Source organism: Cricetulus griseus (genome assembly GCF_003668045.3).
Source record: "Cricetulus griseus strain 17A/GY chromosome 1 unlocalized genomic scaffold, alternate assembly CriGri-PICRH-1.0 chr1_1, whole genome shotgun sequence".
NCBI lineage: Eukaryota > Metazoa > Chordata > Mammalia > Rodentia > Cricetidae > Cricetulus > Cricetulus griseus.
The window spans coordinates 224181115-224196276 of record NW_023276807.1 but is presented as its reverse complement, the minus strand read 5'-3'; the positions used below and the strand labels follow the sequence as shown (position 1 = coordinate 224196276).

Sequence of the window (15162 nt, the reverse complement as noted above, 5' to 3'; positions counted from 1 at the left end):
TCAGCCAGCCCTCAGCTGGAATATGTCCTACTGAATGTAAGGACGGAGCCTTCCAGAAGCAGACAGACCTCTGCTTTTTTATTTCTACTCTTAACCTCAGATGGAGCGAGGCAATATTAAAATAATAAATCATCCTGGGCTCCAGTTCATCGAAGGAGCCTGCAGGGATGGCTTTAAAAGAACAGTCTTAAAAGACAAGCAGACTTTGTTGCAAAGCTTTATTCAGTCAGTTGGGCACTCATGCTGTAACATCAGCTAAGAACCTTACAAACTCAAAGAAAATAACCCAGGGAACTGCTTAGCGATGGGTTCTGTTGTCTTGGTCAATCCAGGATAGTGGACTTGGATCTTCAAAATTAAAAAAGAGGAACACACTTAGCCCTTTGTTATTTTCAGAAGAGAAACATACTTCCCAATCAATGAAGCTCTCTCCAAGCAAAGCTGAATAGAACAGGGGACCTTGAGTGTTAACTGTTCACTCCCTGGAATATGCCCTAGAGGAGCTCAAAAGGTGCACCCACTGATATCGGGTCCACCCATCAGGCTTCATTATTTACATTCCCAGTAAACTAACCTCCCCTCCTACCAGATCCCCAGCCTTAGGAATGCTAAAGCTGTGTGACCAGTGTCTGCAAGACCACCGGTTCCGGGGGCAGCTCCTGTTCCTTATCTTGTAGCTCTGGGCTGACTCTCCCCAGGGATATGACTGTCCTTTGCAGATGGTCACTAACCTCTAGGTAGTACAACTTCCCGGGACATCCCAACATCGGCTCTCGTCCCTATCCGGTTGCTTGGAAATGTGCAGCGGGCTGCGACGTCACACAGGGAGGAGGGTGCCCACTGCCGGGCGCACCAATAGCACGGCCGCTGCCGGCCTCTTCTTCTCCAGCCATTGGTGCTTCGGGCCGCTCGGCTCCACCCCAGCCCGCCATGGCGTCAGCCGTCGCAACCCCGGGGAGGAGGTTCCCACTTTAAGAAGTGAAGTTTTCCTCCCCCTCCCCCTTCTGCCCACCTCCTGCCGCCTCCCGCGCCCCGCGGGGCTGCGGATGGAGCTCCATCGCGGCGGCGTGGGGAGCCAGGCTGCGGGCCGGAGGATGGATGGGGACTGCGATGGCGGCTGCGGCAGCAAGGACGCCGGGTCGGAGGACTACGAGAACCTACCGACCAGCGCCTCGGTGTCCACCCACATGACAGCGGGAGCGATGGCTGGGATTCTGGAACACTCCGTCATGTACCCGTTGGACTCCGTGAAGGTGAGGCGCGCGGAGGACTATGGGGGGCGGGGGAAGGAGCCGAGAGAGCAGCCGTAGGAGCGCGCGCGCGTGTTTGCATCCCGCGCAGTGCCTGTCCCAGGGCAGCGCCGCGAAGCTGCCGGTCCCTTGGGGCGCAGCAACAAGCCAGGGGTCTCTCCAGGATTGGGCGCGTGCAGCCTGGGCTCCGGGAAGCACGCCGCGTTGCTCCTTCCGAGATGCCTTGGGGGAGTGTTCCAGATCCCTCCGGGGAGCCCCACACTTTGATCCACGCCGCGGTTGCGGGGTACAAAATGGCAAGCACGGCTGTGGCGGTGGCTATGGCTTTGCGCCTCCGACCGCGCGGGCGCTGCACGTGCGCGGCTTCCGAGCTAGCTGAGCTCCTCGGAGAAACCTAACCTCCCCCCACCCTCCCCAGCCGTGCGCCCTCTGGCCCCAGCGCGTGCCTGCTGCTCTGGGGTAGTTTAGGGGCTGGGGACGAGCCAGCTCATATCCCCAGGCTCAGGACATCTCTTGGGGGATACTGGATCGATGATAGTCCCTGTGACGCCTCCCTTCCCACCCAATTCTACTGTTCTACTGGGAGGCAGTGGGACCTACAGGGTCGTTTGCAGTATTTTGCTTGCTGCGAAGTGGACCTGCAAACTGGTGTTACACGGCTATGGGTTGTGTAATAGGCTTCCAGTTTGACCCCGTCACTTCCCCCTGGTAGTTTCACATGCGCTTCTGTCAAGAGGCGGCTTGAACAGGTGAGATTCTTAGACCGTGAGCTGCCAGTGCTGGACCTGGAGAGGCACCGGATTGGGGGGCGGGGGAATACAGGAAGTAATACCTGCACCGACTTTTAGGGGTGGAACTCATTTAACATGTGGGGGACATCCCTGGGAGTTAACATGAATAAACTGAGGCACAAGGGAGGGGAACAGAGGAGCTTGCTCTGAGTCTTAGCCCCTTGAATTCTGGGCTGTCCCTCCAGTATGCTTTGGGGAACTTGGGGGGGGGGGGGGGGACCCACTGAACGACAGTTGTTTTGTAAGGCAGGGGACCAGGTAGGTACACACAAGTTAGTACCTTATTGCTGATGTGGGCCCCACCTGAGCAGGTGTGAATATTTGGGTTTTCTCAGAGCTGGCAGTCCATGGCTGGACAGGCCAAGTCCAGTGAGAACAGACACTGAGCATAAGGCAAGGCCTGCCTTCCAGAGTCATCATTTCTGTCCCTTCACTAGCCTAGTGGGGAATCATGCAATCCTCCTTGCCTGCCACTATTGAGGAATGAGTGAGGGAAACTTGCCTTAGCTTTTTAAACCACCTCAGAAAGACCCGGACATATAGGATGTCAAAGGTCATGGCATTAGTATAGGAAAGAACAGATCAAATGTAGTGACATTTCTGCAGTGTAATGTATCTTGGTTAGAGGCAGGGGAAAGTTAGGAGTTGTTAATTTGAACAGACTCATAGACCTGTAGATGACATTCCATCAAAGGAACCCTTCCACCTGTGAGGCCTGGTACCTCTTTGCCGTGAATTCTGGTTCAAGGATCACTTTAGCTTTCTTTGAAGGTTAGAAACAATTATTGATGCCTTTTGATTTATTTGACAGTCAAGGCATTTGTCTCCTCTGTGTAAGTAATGTGCCTTGTGTTTAGTTCTCCCATGCTTTCCCCTATCTGTTTTGATTCAGACTTCACCTGTGTGCTTAGTCTTTTCCAAAAAGTTCCCATCTGTGAATGGACAAACAAAAGGTATGAGTGTGTGTGTGTGTGTGTGTGTGTGTGTGTCTATCTTGATTGTCATAAGTATTCACTTTATGGGGCTTGCTTTAAAAATGAAGTTTTGTTGTTGCCAGTCAGCAAGTTCTAGGTCTGAGATTTTGATACTGGCTTTGGTTAGTGACCCTTGGGCTCTGCAGTTCTCAGACCCACAGGCTTGGGTATGAAGTTCCTTTTGTGTTTCGCTGCAACTTTCTTTGGGTAGCAAGGGTTTCTTCTTTCTTTCACTCAGTATGTCTGTCTTTCTCTGTCTTTTCTGTCTGGCTCTCTCAAAGACAAAGCACAGAGAAAGTTATGTGGCACAAGCTGTATGACTTCAAGTAGGCAGCAGGTGAGTCAGAGTTACCCAGATCACCACAGTTGTCTGTGGCTAGCCTGAGGTGGCAGAGACACCACCATGACCCAGTCATGGGAAGGTTTCACGTGGAGAGGACTGAAGCTGCGTCCCTCTTAAATGTTTTGGATGATGAAGACTGAGTAATTGAGTCAGGAGACCTGGGTTGGGTTGGCAGCCTTCAGGTCACTTGCTCTCTGCCTCAGTGTGCTTAGGTTTTGTTGTGGGGTGGGCACTCCCTTCATCTTTAACCTGTCCCCCTTTTCTGTGGCACACCTATTGTCCTTTCATGTTAATTGTTACAACTGAAACCAAATGCATGTAAATCGTATCTTGGGAAGAAAAAAAGGTTTTCTTTGATTTTTGAAAAGGCAGCTCCCCCCCCCCCCATTTGAGCTTGTCATTGGTAAATGTGAGTGTTGAATCAGCCTGCCTTTTCAGATTTGCTCTCCTAGGATATGTGAGCTGTGGAACCCAGAGCAGGTCCTTTGTAGCTCTAAGTCTGCTGAGTTCCTTGGTTTTGTGGTCTTAAGTACAGTAAGAGGACTTACAGATGTTTACTGTTCTAATACTAAAATTGCTTTTTCATGAGAGTCTGTCACCTCTCAATGTTACTCTAATGTCCAGTTTTTTTCAAACTGTGGATTTTGATCCACTAGTGGGCTGAGCATTTGAAAGACAGATTGGTGACAGTATTTTATATAATCAGGAATGGCTTTTGCAGGAAGAAACACTGTTGAAGTTCTGTTTGGGTCATGTTCCCCAGAGACTGTGAAAAAGCACTTCTGGCCAGGCCAGATAGTGCATGCATTGGTTCCTAGCACTTAGAAGCTGAGACAGGAGGATGGAGAATTTGAGGTTAGCCTGAGTTCATAGTGAGTTCAAGGCTAGCCTGAGCTACCTAACAAAAACTCCATTTCCAAACAAAATATGAGCATCATAGAATTTGATGGTCCTTAATTTATCTCTGATTCCCCTGCAGCAATAGCCCAAGGTTATTTAAGTTCCTACTGGAAGACCTGCATTAATTTTTTCCAACCTTTTTTCCCCACAGTCTGTGTGATAGATGCTAATGCTTCATTTAAATAGAGTCGGACTGGTGGGACCACTGAGTGCCCCCATGACTGTAGCAACCAGCAGAGGGATACCAAGTCAGGGACCTAGGATGCCTGGCTGTCTGCAGGCTCTTGTCCAAATGGCTTCTCTCTAATCTGGGCTTGGCAGGAACCTTTAACTGGTGGCAAGTGGTATGGTGGCTTAGACTGGCCTGTGAGGTAGACGAAAGAGCCCATGGTCAGAAGAGCTCAAGACTGTAGGGCGCATGCCAGGTGGGTGGAGGAGGAAATTCCATCCAGATTAGGCAGAGACCACGAAAGTCAGCTTGGTAAGCACAGGGAAGAAAGGAAACAGGAAAGATTTAAAGTGGGGAACTTCCGCTGACCCTTTCACAGCCCTTCTTGAGTGGCTTGTCAGGAAAGCACTGCTCTAACTCTTCCTGGGTGAGCCCTCTGCCCTCCATGATCGGGGAACAGCCCTCAGGTGGTCCTCGTGGGCATCTTGTGGGGGAATGGCCTTGGCATGGCCACCACATGGCCTGCCTTCTGGGACATCCCACAGCCCTTGAGTTTTTTTCTGGTTGACTGGCAGAGAGTGCTAGCAGCTGCCAGAGCCCCCTTCCCACTTCCTCATGCTTTAGAACAAAGTGTAGGACAGGTGATACCAGTTCAACTTCAAGAGGCCACGAAGTCCCAAATTACTCTATTCCCTGGAGCAAAATGATAGTGTTTCCCTTCTCTACCCGTGTCTTCCCTTTCCTGCCCTTAACTGAGAGGCACGTTTGGACAGGTGGGTTATAAGCAGACATGGAGTCAAAAAAGGGTTCTCTTTAACTACAGTTCTTTTCATAACACCCTAGTGCATGCTGATGATTGACCATATCTCCTGTCTGCATTCCATTGCAAAGTTGCAACTTGACCCCCCCTCACCCCCGCACATTCATTTCCCCTGCCCAGGAATGGATGGACAGGCTGGGTGGGACACAAAGGTTGGAGGATAGCACCCAGAACAATAGTAAGTAGTAGAGGGGACTCAGCATTAAAAATAAAATAAATTACTTTTTAAATTGATTTTTAAAACTGGTACATTAACTTTAGTTGGTTAATTTATATAGACAGAGTCTGTCCCTATGTAGCCCTGTCTGGCCTGGGACTCACTGTATAGATTAGGCTGGCCTAAAACCCACAGAGATCAGCTTGACTGCCTCCTGAGTGCTGGGATTAAAGGTGTATACCACCATGCCACGTGTCTTAGTTAGGGTTATTATTGAAGTGACCAAATACCATGGCCAAAAAACTTGGGGAGGAAAGGGTTTATTTGGCTTATACTTCCACAGCACTGTTCATCATCGAAGGAAGTCAGGACAGGAACTCAAACAGGGCAGGGACCTGGAGGCAGGAGCTGATGCAGAGACCATGAAGGGGAGCTGCTTACTGGCCTGCTCAACCTGCTTTCTTATAGAACCCAGGACCACCAGCCCAGATGGCACCACCCACCATGGGTTGGGCCCTCTGTCATCAGTCAGTAATTAAGAAAATACCTTACAGCTGGATCTTATGGAGGCATTTTCTCAGTTGAGGTTTCCTCCCTTCAGATAACTCCAGCCTGTGTCAAGTTGACATAAGATTGGCCAACACCTGGCCACTTTAGCTTTTTAATATGGAGTGGCACTTGAGGTTTTAAAGTTTTTTATTTTTTATTACTGTGCATGGGTATGATATGAGAATGTGGGGATGGCCATGGTGGGGTGCACATGTGGAGGTCAGGGGACAGCTTTGTGGAATCAGTTCCCTCCCTCCACTTTTATGTGGGTTCAGGGGATGGAACTTGCATTGTCAAGCACTTTACCTGCTGAGTCATCCTGCCTACTGTGCATTTAGAGTTTAATGGGTGTGTGTGTGTGTGTGTGTGTGTGTGTGTGTACTAATTGACTGTGTTTCTTAAGTCACAGAGGGGCAAGTGTTCAGCGCTTGAGGGGTGTGCTCTCCAAATGTTTTACTGGTTTTTATTGCCCAAGTCTTTGCCACCTTGACCAGTGTTATTATTCGGGCATCTGTACTGGCGTGCCCTTGGGGCTCTGACAGGATACACCCTCAGCTGCAGTCACTAAGAACACCACCTGTGCACATTCACTATGTTCCCTTTTAAAGGGGCCCTGCCCACCTCCCATCCTCTCTCTCTTTCCTCTCTGCCCTTCTTTCCTTTTTCCTCTCTCCTGCTGCTCCTGTCTCTGGAGGCTGACCTTCCCCTCTTCCCTTTCCCTAATAAAAAACTCCTCTGCATGGCATCTTTCTCTTGAGTGCTGCTTTTCTTAAATTACAACAACCACCTCCTCTTGGAAGAGCCTTTTTGTCTCTTTTGCAGTGACCTACCTCAGGCCTCTAATCTCACTTTGCTTTGCCTTGGGCTTGTGTGTGTGTGTTTAAAGATTTTCTTAATATATGTATGTGTATATTCCTGTGTAAGTATGTGCACAGGAGTGTAAGTGCCCATGGAAACTAGAGGTGTCAGATCCCCTGGAGTTGGAATTACAGGTGGTTGTGAGCTACCTGGCATGGGTGCTGGGAAGCAAACTCTTGTCCTCTGCAGGTCATCTCTCCAGACCCCTTCCCCCCACCTTTTCTTTTGAGATAAGGTCCAGACTGAGATGAAACTCACTAGGTAGACTGGGATAGCCTCAAACCCATGTCAGTTCTGCCTTTGAGTGCTGAGATTACAGGTGTGATCCACCAGGCCTACTGAACGTTTGCCTTTTGGTTGTGGATGACTGCCTTCCCTCAATCATTGGATGAGTTATCTGCTCCTCCCCCTTCCCTCATTAAGCCAGTAGGGGAGCCTCTCTGGAACCCCACTGCTTCCCATTCTTTTCCCATCCTTTCCTTTTGGGGGCATTGCTGTTTGAAATCTGAAGCAGTCTGGCTCCCATCAGTGCTGCCCAGGGACTCAGCACTGCGGCCCTGTGGTTTGGCCTTGCTATTTCCTGCTCTGTCTTGAACTCCCAAGGCTCATCTTAAACTGACCTTTTCTGTCCTTGGAGTTCACAGGCCCATGTTTGGTTTACATGGCTGAGGCGAAGGCCTTGGGTCGCCTGAGTTCTGAGTTCCTTATCTATGGCTGGGGAGCCATACTTTCCGTCTTGCTTTCTCTTTCCTGGCCCCACTTCCCATTGGTTGCTTCTCCCCTCATCTATTCACTGGATCCTGTGGGAATGTCTGGTTGCCATTTTCCCTTGTTACCCAATGCTGCTACTTCCTGTCCTCATAGAAGTCTGTCTCTGTTCCTAGTGTTGGGGAATCATGGGACCTTTCACCAATTTTCCTGGTAATGGGCCCCAGTTTTCACCTGTGCAATCTTGAAATAGTTTCTTAGCCTCTCTGGGCCGGTTTCCCACTTGTAGAAAGAAGATATTGCTCTCTTGGGTGGTCAGATGGTGAGGTCCTTACGATGTTCAGGACAGCAATCAATACAAGGGGAATGTTCTTCAAGAATGAGTCTGCTTCTTCCTTCTCCCCTTCAAGAATGTGGCTGTAGTCACTGTCCCTTCTCCAAGGATTTGGATGGTTGGCAATCTGCTTCTCTCCAGATCTCTATGGATAGGTATAGTTAGGCCTGACAGTGCAGGCCCCTGTGCTCAGTGTGTGTGTGTGTGTGTGTGTGTGTGTGTGTGTGCACATGCATGTGGATTTCATTGGCCTGGAACTTGCTGATTCAGCTAGGCCCTAGGGATTGGCCTGCTTCTTTCTTCCCAGCTCTGGGATTACAAATACACCACTGTATCTAGCTTGTATGCTCCCACATGCTCTCTCTCTCTTTCCCCTCTCTCTTTTCTCTCCCTCCCAGCCCCCTATTTACTAATTGATTGGTTGGTTGGTTGACCGATTGATTGAGACAAGTTCTCAGTGTGTAGTCCTGGCTTCCCTGGAACTCAGATGTAGACCAAGCCAGCCTCTAATTTACAGAGATCAGCCTGCCTCTGCCTCCTAAGTGCTGGGATTAAAGGCGTGGGTTCTCAGGATCAAATTCAAGTTCTCAGGTTTGCAAGGCAAATGCTTTGCCAGCTAAGCTGTCTCCCTAGTCCCACTCTCCCATCCTGGAGATCACTTGCTTTCACCTCCATGGGTCCTCGTTCTGACCCTGAACCTTCCCACGTCATCATCTGCCGCCTTCCTTGGTCCATTACTGCAGCTGCTGCCAGGCCCTCAGTCAGGCCTTTGCTTCTTCACACTTAATTCTGGAAAGCTGCCCCGCCTGCTGGGCAGCTGAGCCCTTGGATGGTTCAACACTGCCTCCATTGGTACCTTGTGGGCTCTGAAGCTCCGGATCTGTTCTCCCAAGCCCTATCAACTGCTTCTGTCAACCCAAGGGAACAGGTGTCTCTTGTTCATAGAGTAGCCGTTCTCAACGTTCCTAATGCTGTGAGAACCTCTGCTCTGGGGGAAGTTGACAGTGGCAGGGAGGTGTGATTAATTCATGAACCACTCAGATACCACAGTACTGAGTCCTGACTCTACACCTAGGGCATGTGACTTAACCTCTTATCACCTCAGGCCCCTTCCCTGCACACTGGGGAACATTGTTAACCCCAGATGCATCTTGTGAGGTTACCAAAAAAAAAAAAATGTGACAATGTATGTCACCTCCCCTGCCTGGTGAGGCTCTCAGTAAACGGTGCATGAGGTAGTCATCTTTTGCCTTCCAGGGTCTCTAACCCTTCCCCCCCTCCCCTCCACCCAGTGGCTCCTCCATGGCATTTCTGCAGGTCAGAGCCAGCCCTGTTCTCTAAAAACCATCCTAAACTTTTCACCTGGACCCTGTGGACCCCCAAAGTGCTGCTCTCCTGTTTTCTCTTATAAACAAACAACTCTGGCTGTCACTTTTCCTCTAAAATAACCAGTGTTGTGAGAGGACTGTTGTCATCTGGCCTCCCCTTTCTCACCTTCCAATTTCTGCACCTGGTTTGTGTTTTCAGACGATGTTTCTTGTAGTCCAGGATAGTTTTAAACTTGCTTTGTGGCCAAGGATGATCATTGAACTTCTGATCCTCCTGCCAAAACCTGAGGGTTGGGATCACAGTCTCTGTGCATGGCTCCCCAGGCTTTTTTGTAATCTTGTGTTTTGCAGCTGACTCCCTCCTGGGTTTTGGGTACTTGCCATGCACACCCCAGTCTCCTAAGCCCAGAAGAGAGTGTTTGGGTCTTAGTTTCCACCTGGCCTGCTAACTCCCCAATCCCTGTCTCTCCCCATCTCCAGTTCAGGCTCTCCGGAACTGAAGCCCCACTGGTCTTGAAGACGTCTGTGTTTCTTCTTGGTATGCCCTACGGCCTACCCTGGACATCATGACCTGTTGGCTTAGCCTCCCTTTCCCTCACCTCAGTGCCCTCCTGAGAGCCTGTCCTCAACTCCTTGGTGTGACATCTCCAGCTTCTTCCTGGCTCCTGCTTGTATAGACGGAAGACTTGAGTATCTCTGAGTCCTAGGTCTCTTCATTCATTGTGCTTCTCCCTCCCTCCATGCTTTCGGGTATTTGGACTTACCAGTGGGCCTTGGCTTCCTGGACTCCCTCTCTCTCTCTCCTCTCTTAATTTTTCTCTACGGTGTCTTTACTTCAAACACACATTAGCATTTGCTTGTTTATAATGTTCAGACTTTATTTGCAGTTACAGCGTTCTGCAAATAACACTTTATTACGTGTGGACCCCTCATTAGAATATCAGCTTCCAGTAGGCGGGGCTTGTGTTCTGTTGATCTCTGCATTTCCATGACCTGAAACAGAATAGGTGCTAGAAACCATTTGGTGAATGAATTTCTGCAGAGACCACCCTTCATAGCTGCTCCTCTGCAACTGGCCTCAGAGCCCTCAAGGTTTATCCATCTGAAATCAGAGGTGTGACAGCACCAGATGCATGTCACATCTAGTGAGACACCATGACCAGATTCCAGGCACCACAGTTTTCAATAGGGACGGTTCTGTGCCGGGACTGCCCATATAGTATTTATGATAGTCAAACTGAGATCCCACTGTAAGGGTAAGGTTGGCTCCCTGACATGGGTCATCTCGATGGATTTCATGGTGCCAGACCCTGCAGGGAGGTGAGAAGCAGTCCTACCTTCCTGCACTTCATACCCAGTAACCCAAAGGAAGTACTTTCCACTTGGGGTAGAAGGATGAGGTGGGAGTTGTCAGGTTCCGGGGTGGTTAGACTGCTGTTCTTTTGAAGGTCTGGAGATCAGAACAGTGTTGCCTGGCCTCCTCTGGGGACACTGTTGAATAGAGACAGTGATGGTCGGCTCAGACTGCTACCAGCCTGCACTCTTTAGTCATTCTAGAAGCTCACACTGGCTCACAGAGGTGCCTTTGAAAATAGCCCCCTAACGTGCTTGTAATCCCAGACAGCCCAGGGCACTGTAGCTTAGTCACACAGGGGCCACAGCCTTAAACCAGTGTCTTCTTTGCAGAGAAAATAAAATGTGTTGAAACTGGGAGAAATCCCAGCCTGCTTGAGGCAGCAGTTGCGTAATAGGTTTAGGAAATGTCTGTCCTCTGATGGTCAAGCTTAGCCTCTGTTGCCCATGACACTTCCTGTGTCTGAGGAGCTCCATCAGACCTGGCTGGGCAGAGCCTAGTTCCAGAACCCTGAGGTCTGGTTGTCCACATAGTAGATGGTGTATGCTGTTGCTGGAGGAAGTTCCTGATCCTGCATTTCTGAAATTGGGAAGGGTGGCTCTGCTTGGCCTCTTCTATTTGGTCCACTTGCATCTTAGAAGATGATGCAGCCAGTTTTATCAGGAGCCCAAAGTTGTTTTCTTTTTCTCTCCCCTTATTTGAAATGGGCTTTCACCATTGCAGCACAAGGCTCCCGCCTCTTCATCTTCCTGACTCTTAAGCTACCCAAAGTGCTGAGTTTATATATTACCCTACCATGCAGAGAACACAGTTTTTTCTATCTTTCCTTCCTTCCCTCCCTCCTTCTCCTTCCCGCTTCCCTCCCTCTTTCCCCCTCCCCTCTCTCCTCCTATCCTAGCATGGGTGTTGGTGTCACGGCATTAGAGGTCAGAGGACAACTTGGGGTGCCGATCCTTACCTTTCCTCTTGTTGAGACAACATCTCTTCTCTTGTTCACCACTGTGCATTCCAGGCTAGCTGGCCCAGAAGCTTCCTGAGGTTGTCGTGTCTCCACCCCTCATCTTGCATTAGAAACTCTGAGATTATAAACAGTACTGTGCCTGCCTTTATGTGGGATCTGGAGATTAAAACTCAGGTTCTCACTTGCGTGGCAAGTGGCTTTTTACCGAGCCACCTCCTTAGCCTGGGAGCACAGCTTTAAAACTCTGTGCAGGCTGCTCTGTCATGTTATTCATTGTTATACCAGGCTCTTAAGGAAAGAAAGGGGTAAAACTGGCTAACCCGGAGTTCATACCGGACAGTGGGAGTCCCTGTGGGCTGTGGCCTTGGGCTGCGTGCTGCTGTCTTCACCTGGGACACAGGGGAAGAGGTGACCATCAGGATGCTGGGGCCTGTTGCTTGGGGGCCCTCTGTGGACTTACCATTGCACACCCTCCTTCTGGTTTTGAGAGTCTGTCCTCTGGAGCACTGGACAAATGAGTCTGGGGGTGTCTTGGGGAGGGGTACCCCTGGATCTGCTGGCTCATGAAGTGTGTTGTCCTAATATCTCTGCTTGCTGGTCTGTGGTAGAAATAGGTGTCATTGTCTCAGGGTCCCCTGGCCTCCCTTTCTTCATTTTTCTTTTTGCTGGTTTTTGGCATCAGGAACTGAAGGTAGGGATGAGTGCTACCTTGTGGGACACAAGACTTGCTTTCACAGCATCTGACTTAGCCATGGCCTGAGAATAGGGTGCTCTTTGTCGGGACATGGCAAGGTGGTTAGGGGGCATCCCCAGGGAGTCTGGTACCTTGATCAAAAGTGCTGGGTGACTGGTAGATGATTAATTTTAAGGAATTGGACCCAAAAGGATGCTGCTCCTGCTCCTGGTGGGTGGTGGTGGTGGTGGTGGTGTGTGTGTGTGTGTGTGTGTGTGCCTGCCTGCCTGCCTGCCTGTCTGTCTGTCTGTCTGTCTGTCTGTCTGTCTGTCTGTGCATGGGCATGCAAGTGAGCTGGGTACATCTAAATGAAGAAGGGAAAGGTGAATTTCCAAGTCACCATCTCTGGATTTGGTGGCTCTTGTAGTCTCCAGTCTGTTGCCTCTCTGATTCTCGGTAATGCCCTTGCTGGGAAGACTTCAGGGCCTTTGTGAAGATGTTTTATCAAGCAACTGTACTCATTGTGAGATGGATGCCTTACCCATGGGTTATGATACCCAAGAGGATAGGTGCATATTACATTAATTCCTTGAAGGGAGATGGACCATCCTCAGGGACCCTGGACCTCTAAGGAAGGAAGGGGTTAGTGAAGCCCTGTGCTGGTTCGTTTGGTTGTATCTCAGTATGTGTCCAGGCCTGAAGAAGCTGTGGGTGTTAGAACAGAGATGGGTGTGTCCTGTTCTGATACATCACAGCAGGTCATACATCACACCAGCTCATCCTGGGGATCTCCCGATGATCTTCGTGGACTGGTCCGGATCCTTGGTGAGAATGCTTTGGTATTTAGGGGTCCCTGAAGCACAAGCTCAGCACTCTCCCTCAGTTCTCTGTCGGGAACTTTGTGCTGGCTTGCTGAGATCAGCCTGTCCTGGGGTGAGGACATTCACTGCCCAAGCCGGGGAAGGTAGAAGCAAAGGTGGGAAAAGGGAAACACCACTGGGTCGGAGGCATTGCTTTTCAGAACTGGGCCTGAATTAGTGAAAGCAGAAGTGGCCATGCAGTTTAGGGGCTTGTTTTGGAGGTTCTTTGCTTCTGGGAAGGTGAAGGTGTGGCTAGGCACAATTCCCTGTTAGTGCTCCTTCTGAAGCCCGGTGAGTCCAGTGCACGAGGGCTCTGTGCGCCTGCTGTCCAATCCTGGGTTAGAGAGAGGCACCCAAAACGTGCACTTGATGGAAACTGAGTCCCATTTCTCCTGCAGGTAAATCCAGCAACATGTGCATGGCCCTACTGACCACACCCCACGTGGCTGTGGAGTTCCCTGGCACAGGAGGCCATGGTGACTCAATTTGTTTTCGGGTTGTTCTGGTTGGGGACGGATCCTTTTCTGTGTCTAGCCAGTGCTAGGTGGTTACTCAGAAGAAACAACACAAGAAAAGGTTTAGTCTGATTGAAGCAGAGCCCAAGAAAGTGCCCAAGCATAAGAAGGGAGTCTCCCTCCCTCCCTCACCCTTTCTTTGTGCATGTTTGTGGTATGCATGTTTGCACATGTATGGGCACATATGCGTATACCAGATCCAGCTGTCTTTTTAATGGAGGCCTGAGCTTGATGTCACCCATCTTTCTCAGTTACTCTCCTTATATATTAATACATTGAAGCAGGGTCTCTCAGTTGCCCCCCCCCCCCATCCCCAGAGCCTACTGATTGATTGATGTAGGCTAGCTAGCCAGTTTGCTCCAGGGGACAGCTGCCTCCATGTGCTGAGATTATAGGTGGGCCACCGGATCTGTCCAGCATTTACATAAGGGTCTGGGAATCTGAACTTGGGTCCTTGTAGTTGTGCAGCAATCCCTTTCCCTGTGGAGGGAGCCACTTCCCCTCCAGCCCTGGAGCACCCTCCTTAATGAAGCTGTACATTAAACTATTTTTTCCCCCCTTTGATCTCATAGCTTTTCCAGAAACATCTGAGTTCTGAGCACTTGTGCATGCCGGGAAGGGAGAAGGGCTCAAGGAACTCACTTCCACAATTATTGAAGATTGACAAATGTATGTTACCATAAATGTTTCTGCCAAAAGCTGCCTGAGCCCCACCGCCACTTTACGCCAGCCGCCTGCCCGAGTTAGGCCCAAATGAATACACAGAAACTTGTATTAGGTTCAAAGCTGCTTGGCCAATGACTAGGATTCTCATCTTTTAGCTCAGTCTTAGTATGTTAGAAGACTTATCTTATCAGACGCCTTAATGGCGTCCCTCCTTGTCGGTGGATCACATTGTGCCGCAGGAGCAGGAGCGGAGCGGAGGGGAAAGAGGGCATACTTCCTGTTTCCTCGCTTAGATATGAATCTCCTTACCATGTCACTTCCTGCCTGGATCATCACTTCTCTACTACATTTCCCAGAATCCTCTTTGACTCCTAGTCCTTGCTTGCCATTGGCCAAACAATATTTTATTCAACAATCAATAAGATAAACATACAAAGAAGTACATTCCCCATCAAATATATCTTGGAGGTTTGAAGATGTCAGCTCAGAAATGGCCTTTAATTATAAATAGAGCAACCCTCACAATCTGGGAGTTGGATTAACTCTTAGCTACTTGTTAACTTCTCATAGACTCTTTCAAGTTTTGAATTGGAGTTGGAGAAGTTGAAAATGCAGGGTGCTAATATGGGGTGCACAGCGCCATGACTACAGGCAGTGGTGGGTGCTGTTGATCCTCAAATGTAGGGTTCCTCTCTCAGGCTTGTGAGCAGGCCCTGGTCAATATGATATGTCCCAGGCCTTGCTCTTTGTATTTTATGACAATGACATCCTAAGAAAGTTTCTGAAATTCTCTTTCAGACCCTGGAAATCAAAAGTTGCTGCAAAGATGGGCTGTCCCCAGAAGCTGCTATGCAGTTGAGCAGCCAGAGAGAAGGGACCAGGAAGTTCAGGGAAGTTTTGCTTTTTTTTTTCATCCCAGAGGCAGGGACCCCAAGGATGAGAAATGAGGTTG

General features: G+C 49.7%; 1 protein-coding gene and 1 long non-coding RNA gene across 2 annotated transcripts in view; one reads left to right on the top strand and one right to left on the bottom strand.

Moving 5' to 3' along the window:
• Nucleotides 1-201: 201 nt before the first annotated feature.
• On the bottom strand, nucleotides 202-920 carry LOC113832686. The gene is made up of 2 exons (XR_003480133.2): nucleotides 732-920; nucleotides 202-348 (listed from the first exon to the last, which is right to left on the bottom strand). It is a non-coding gene; the product is annotated as an uncharacterized LOC113832686 (long non-coding RNA).
• A 37-nt stretch (nucleotides 921-957) lies between these two features.
• The window catches only part of Slc25a37 (solute carrier family 25 member 37), a 41986-nt gene continuing 27781 nt past the window's right edge, over nucleotides 958-15162 (top strand). The window contains exon 1 of the mRNA XM_027390250.2: nucleotides 958-1253. Coding sequence (XP_027246051.1) covers nucleotides 1047-1253 — 207 coding nt within the window. The 5' untranslated portion in view covers nucleotides 958-1046. The remainder of the gene's footprint in view (nucleotides 1254-15162) is intronic.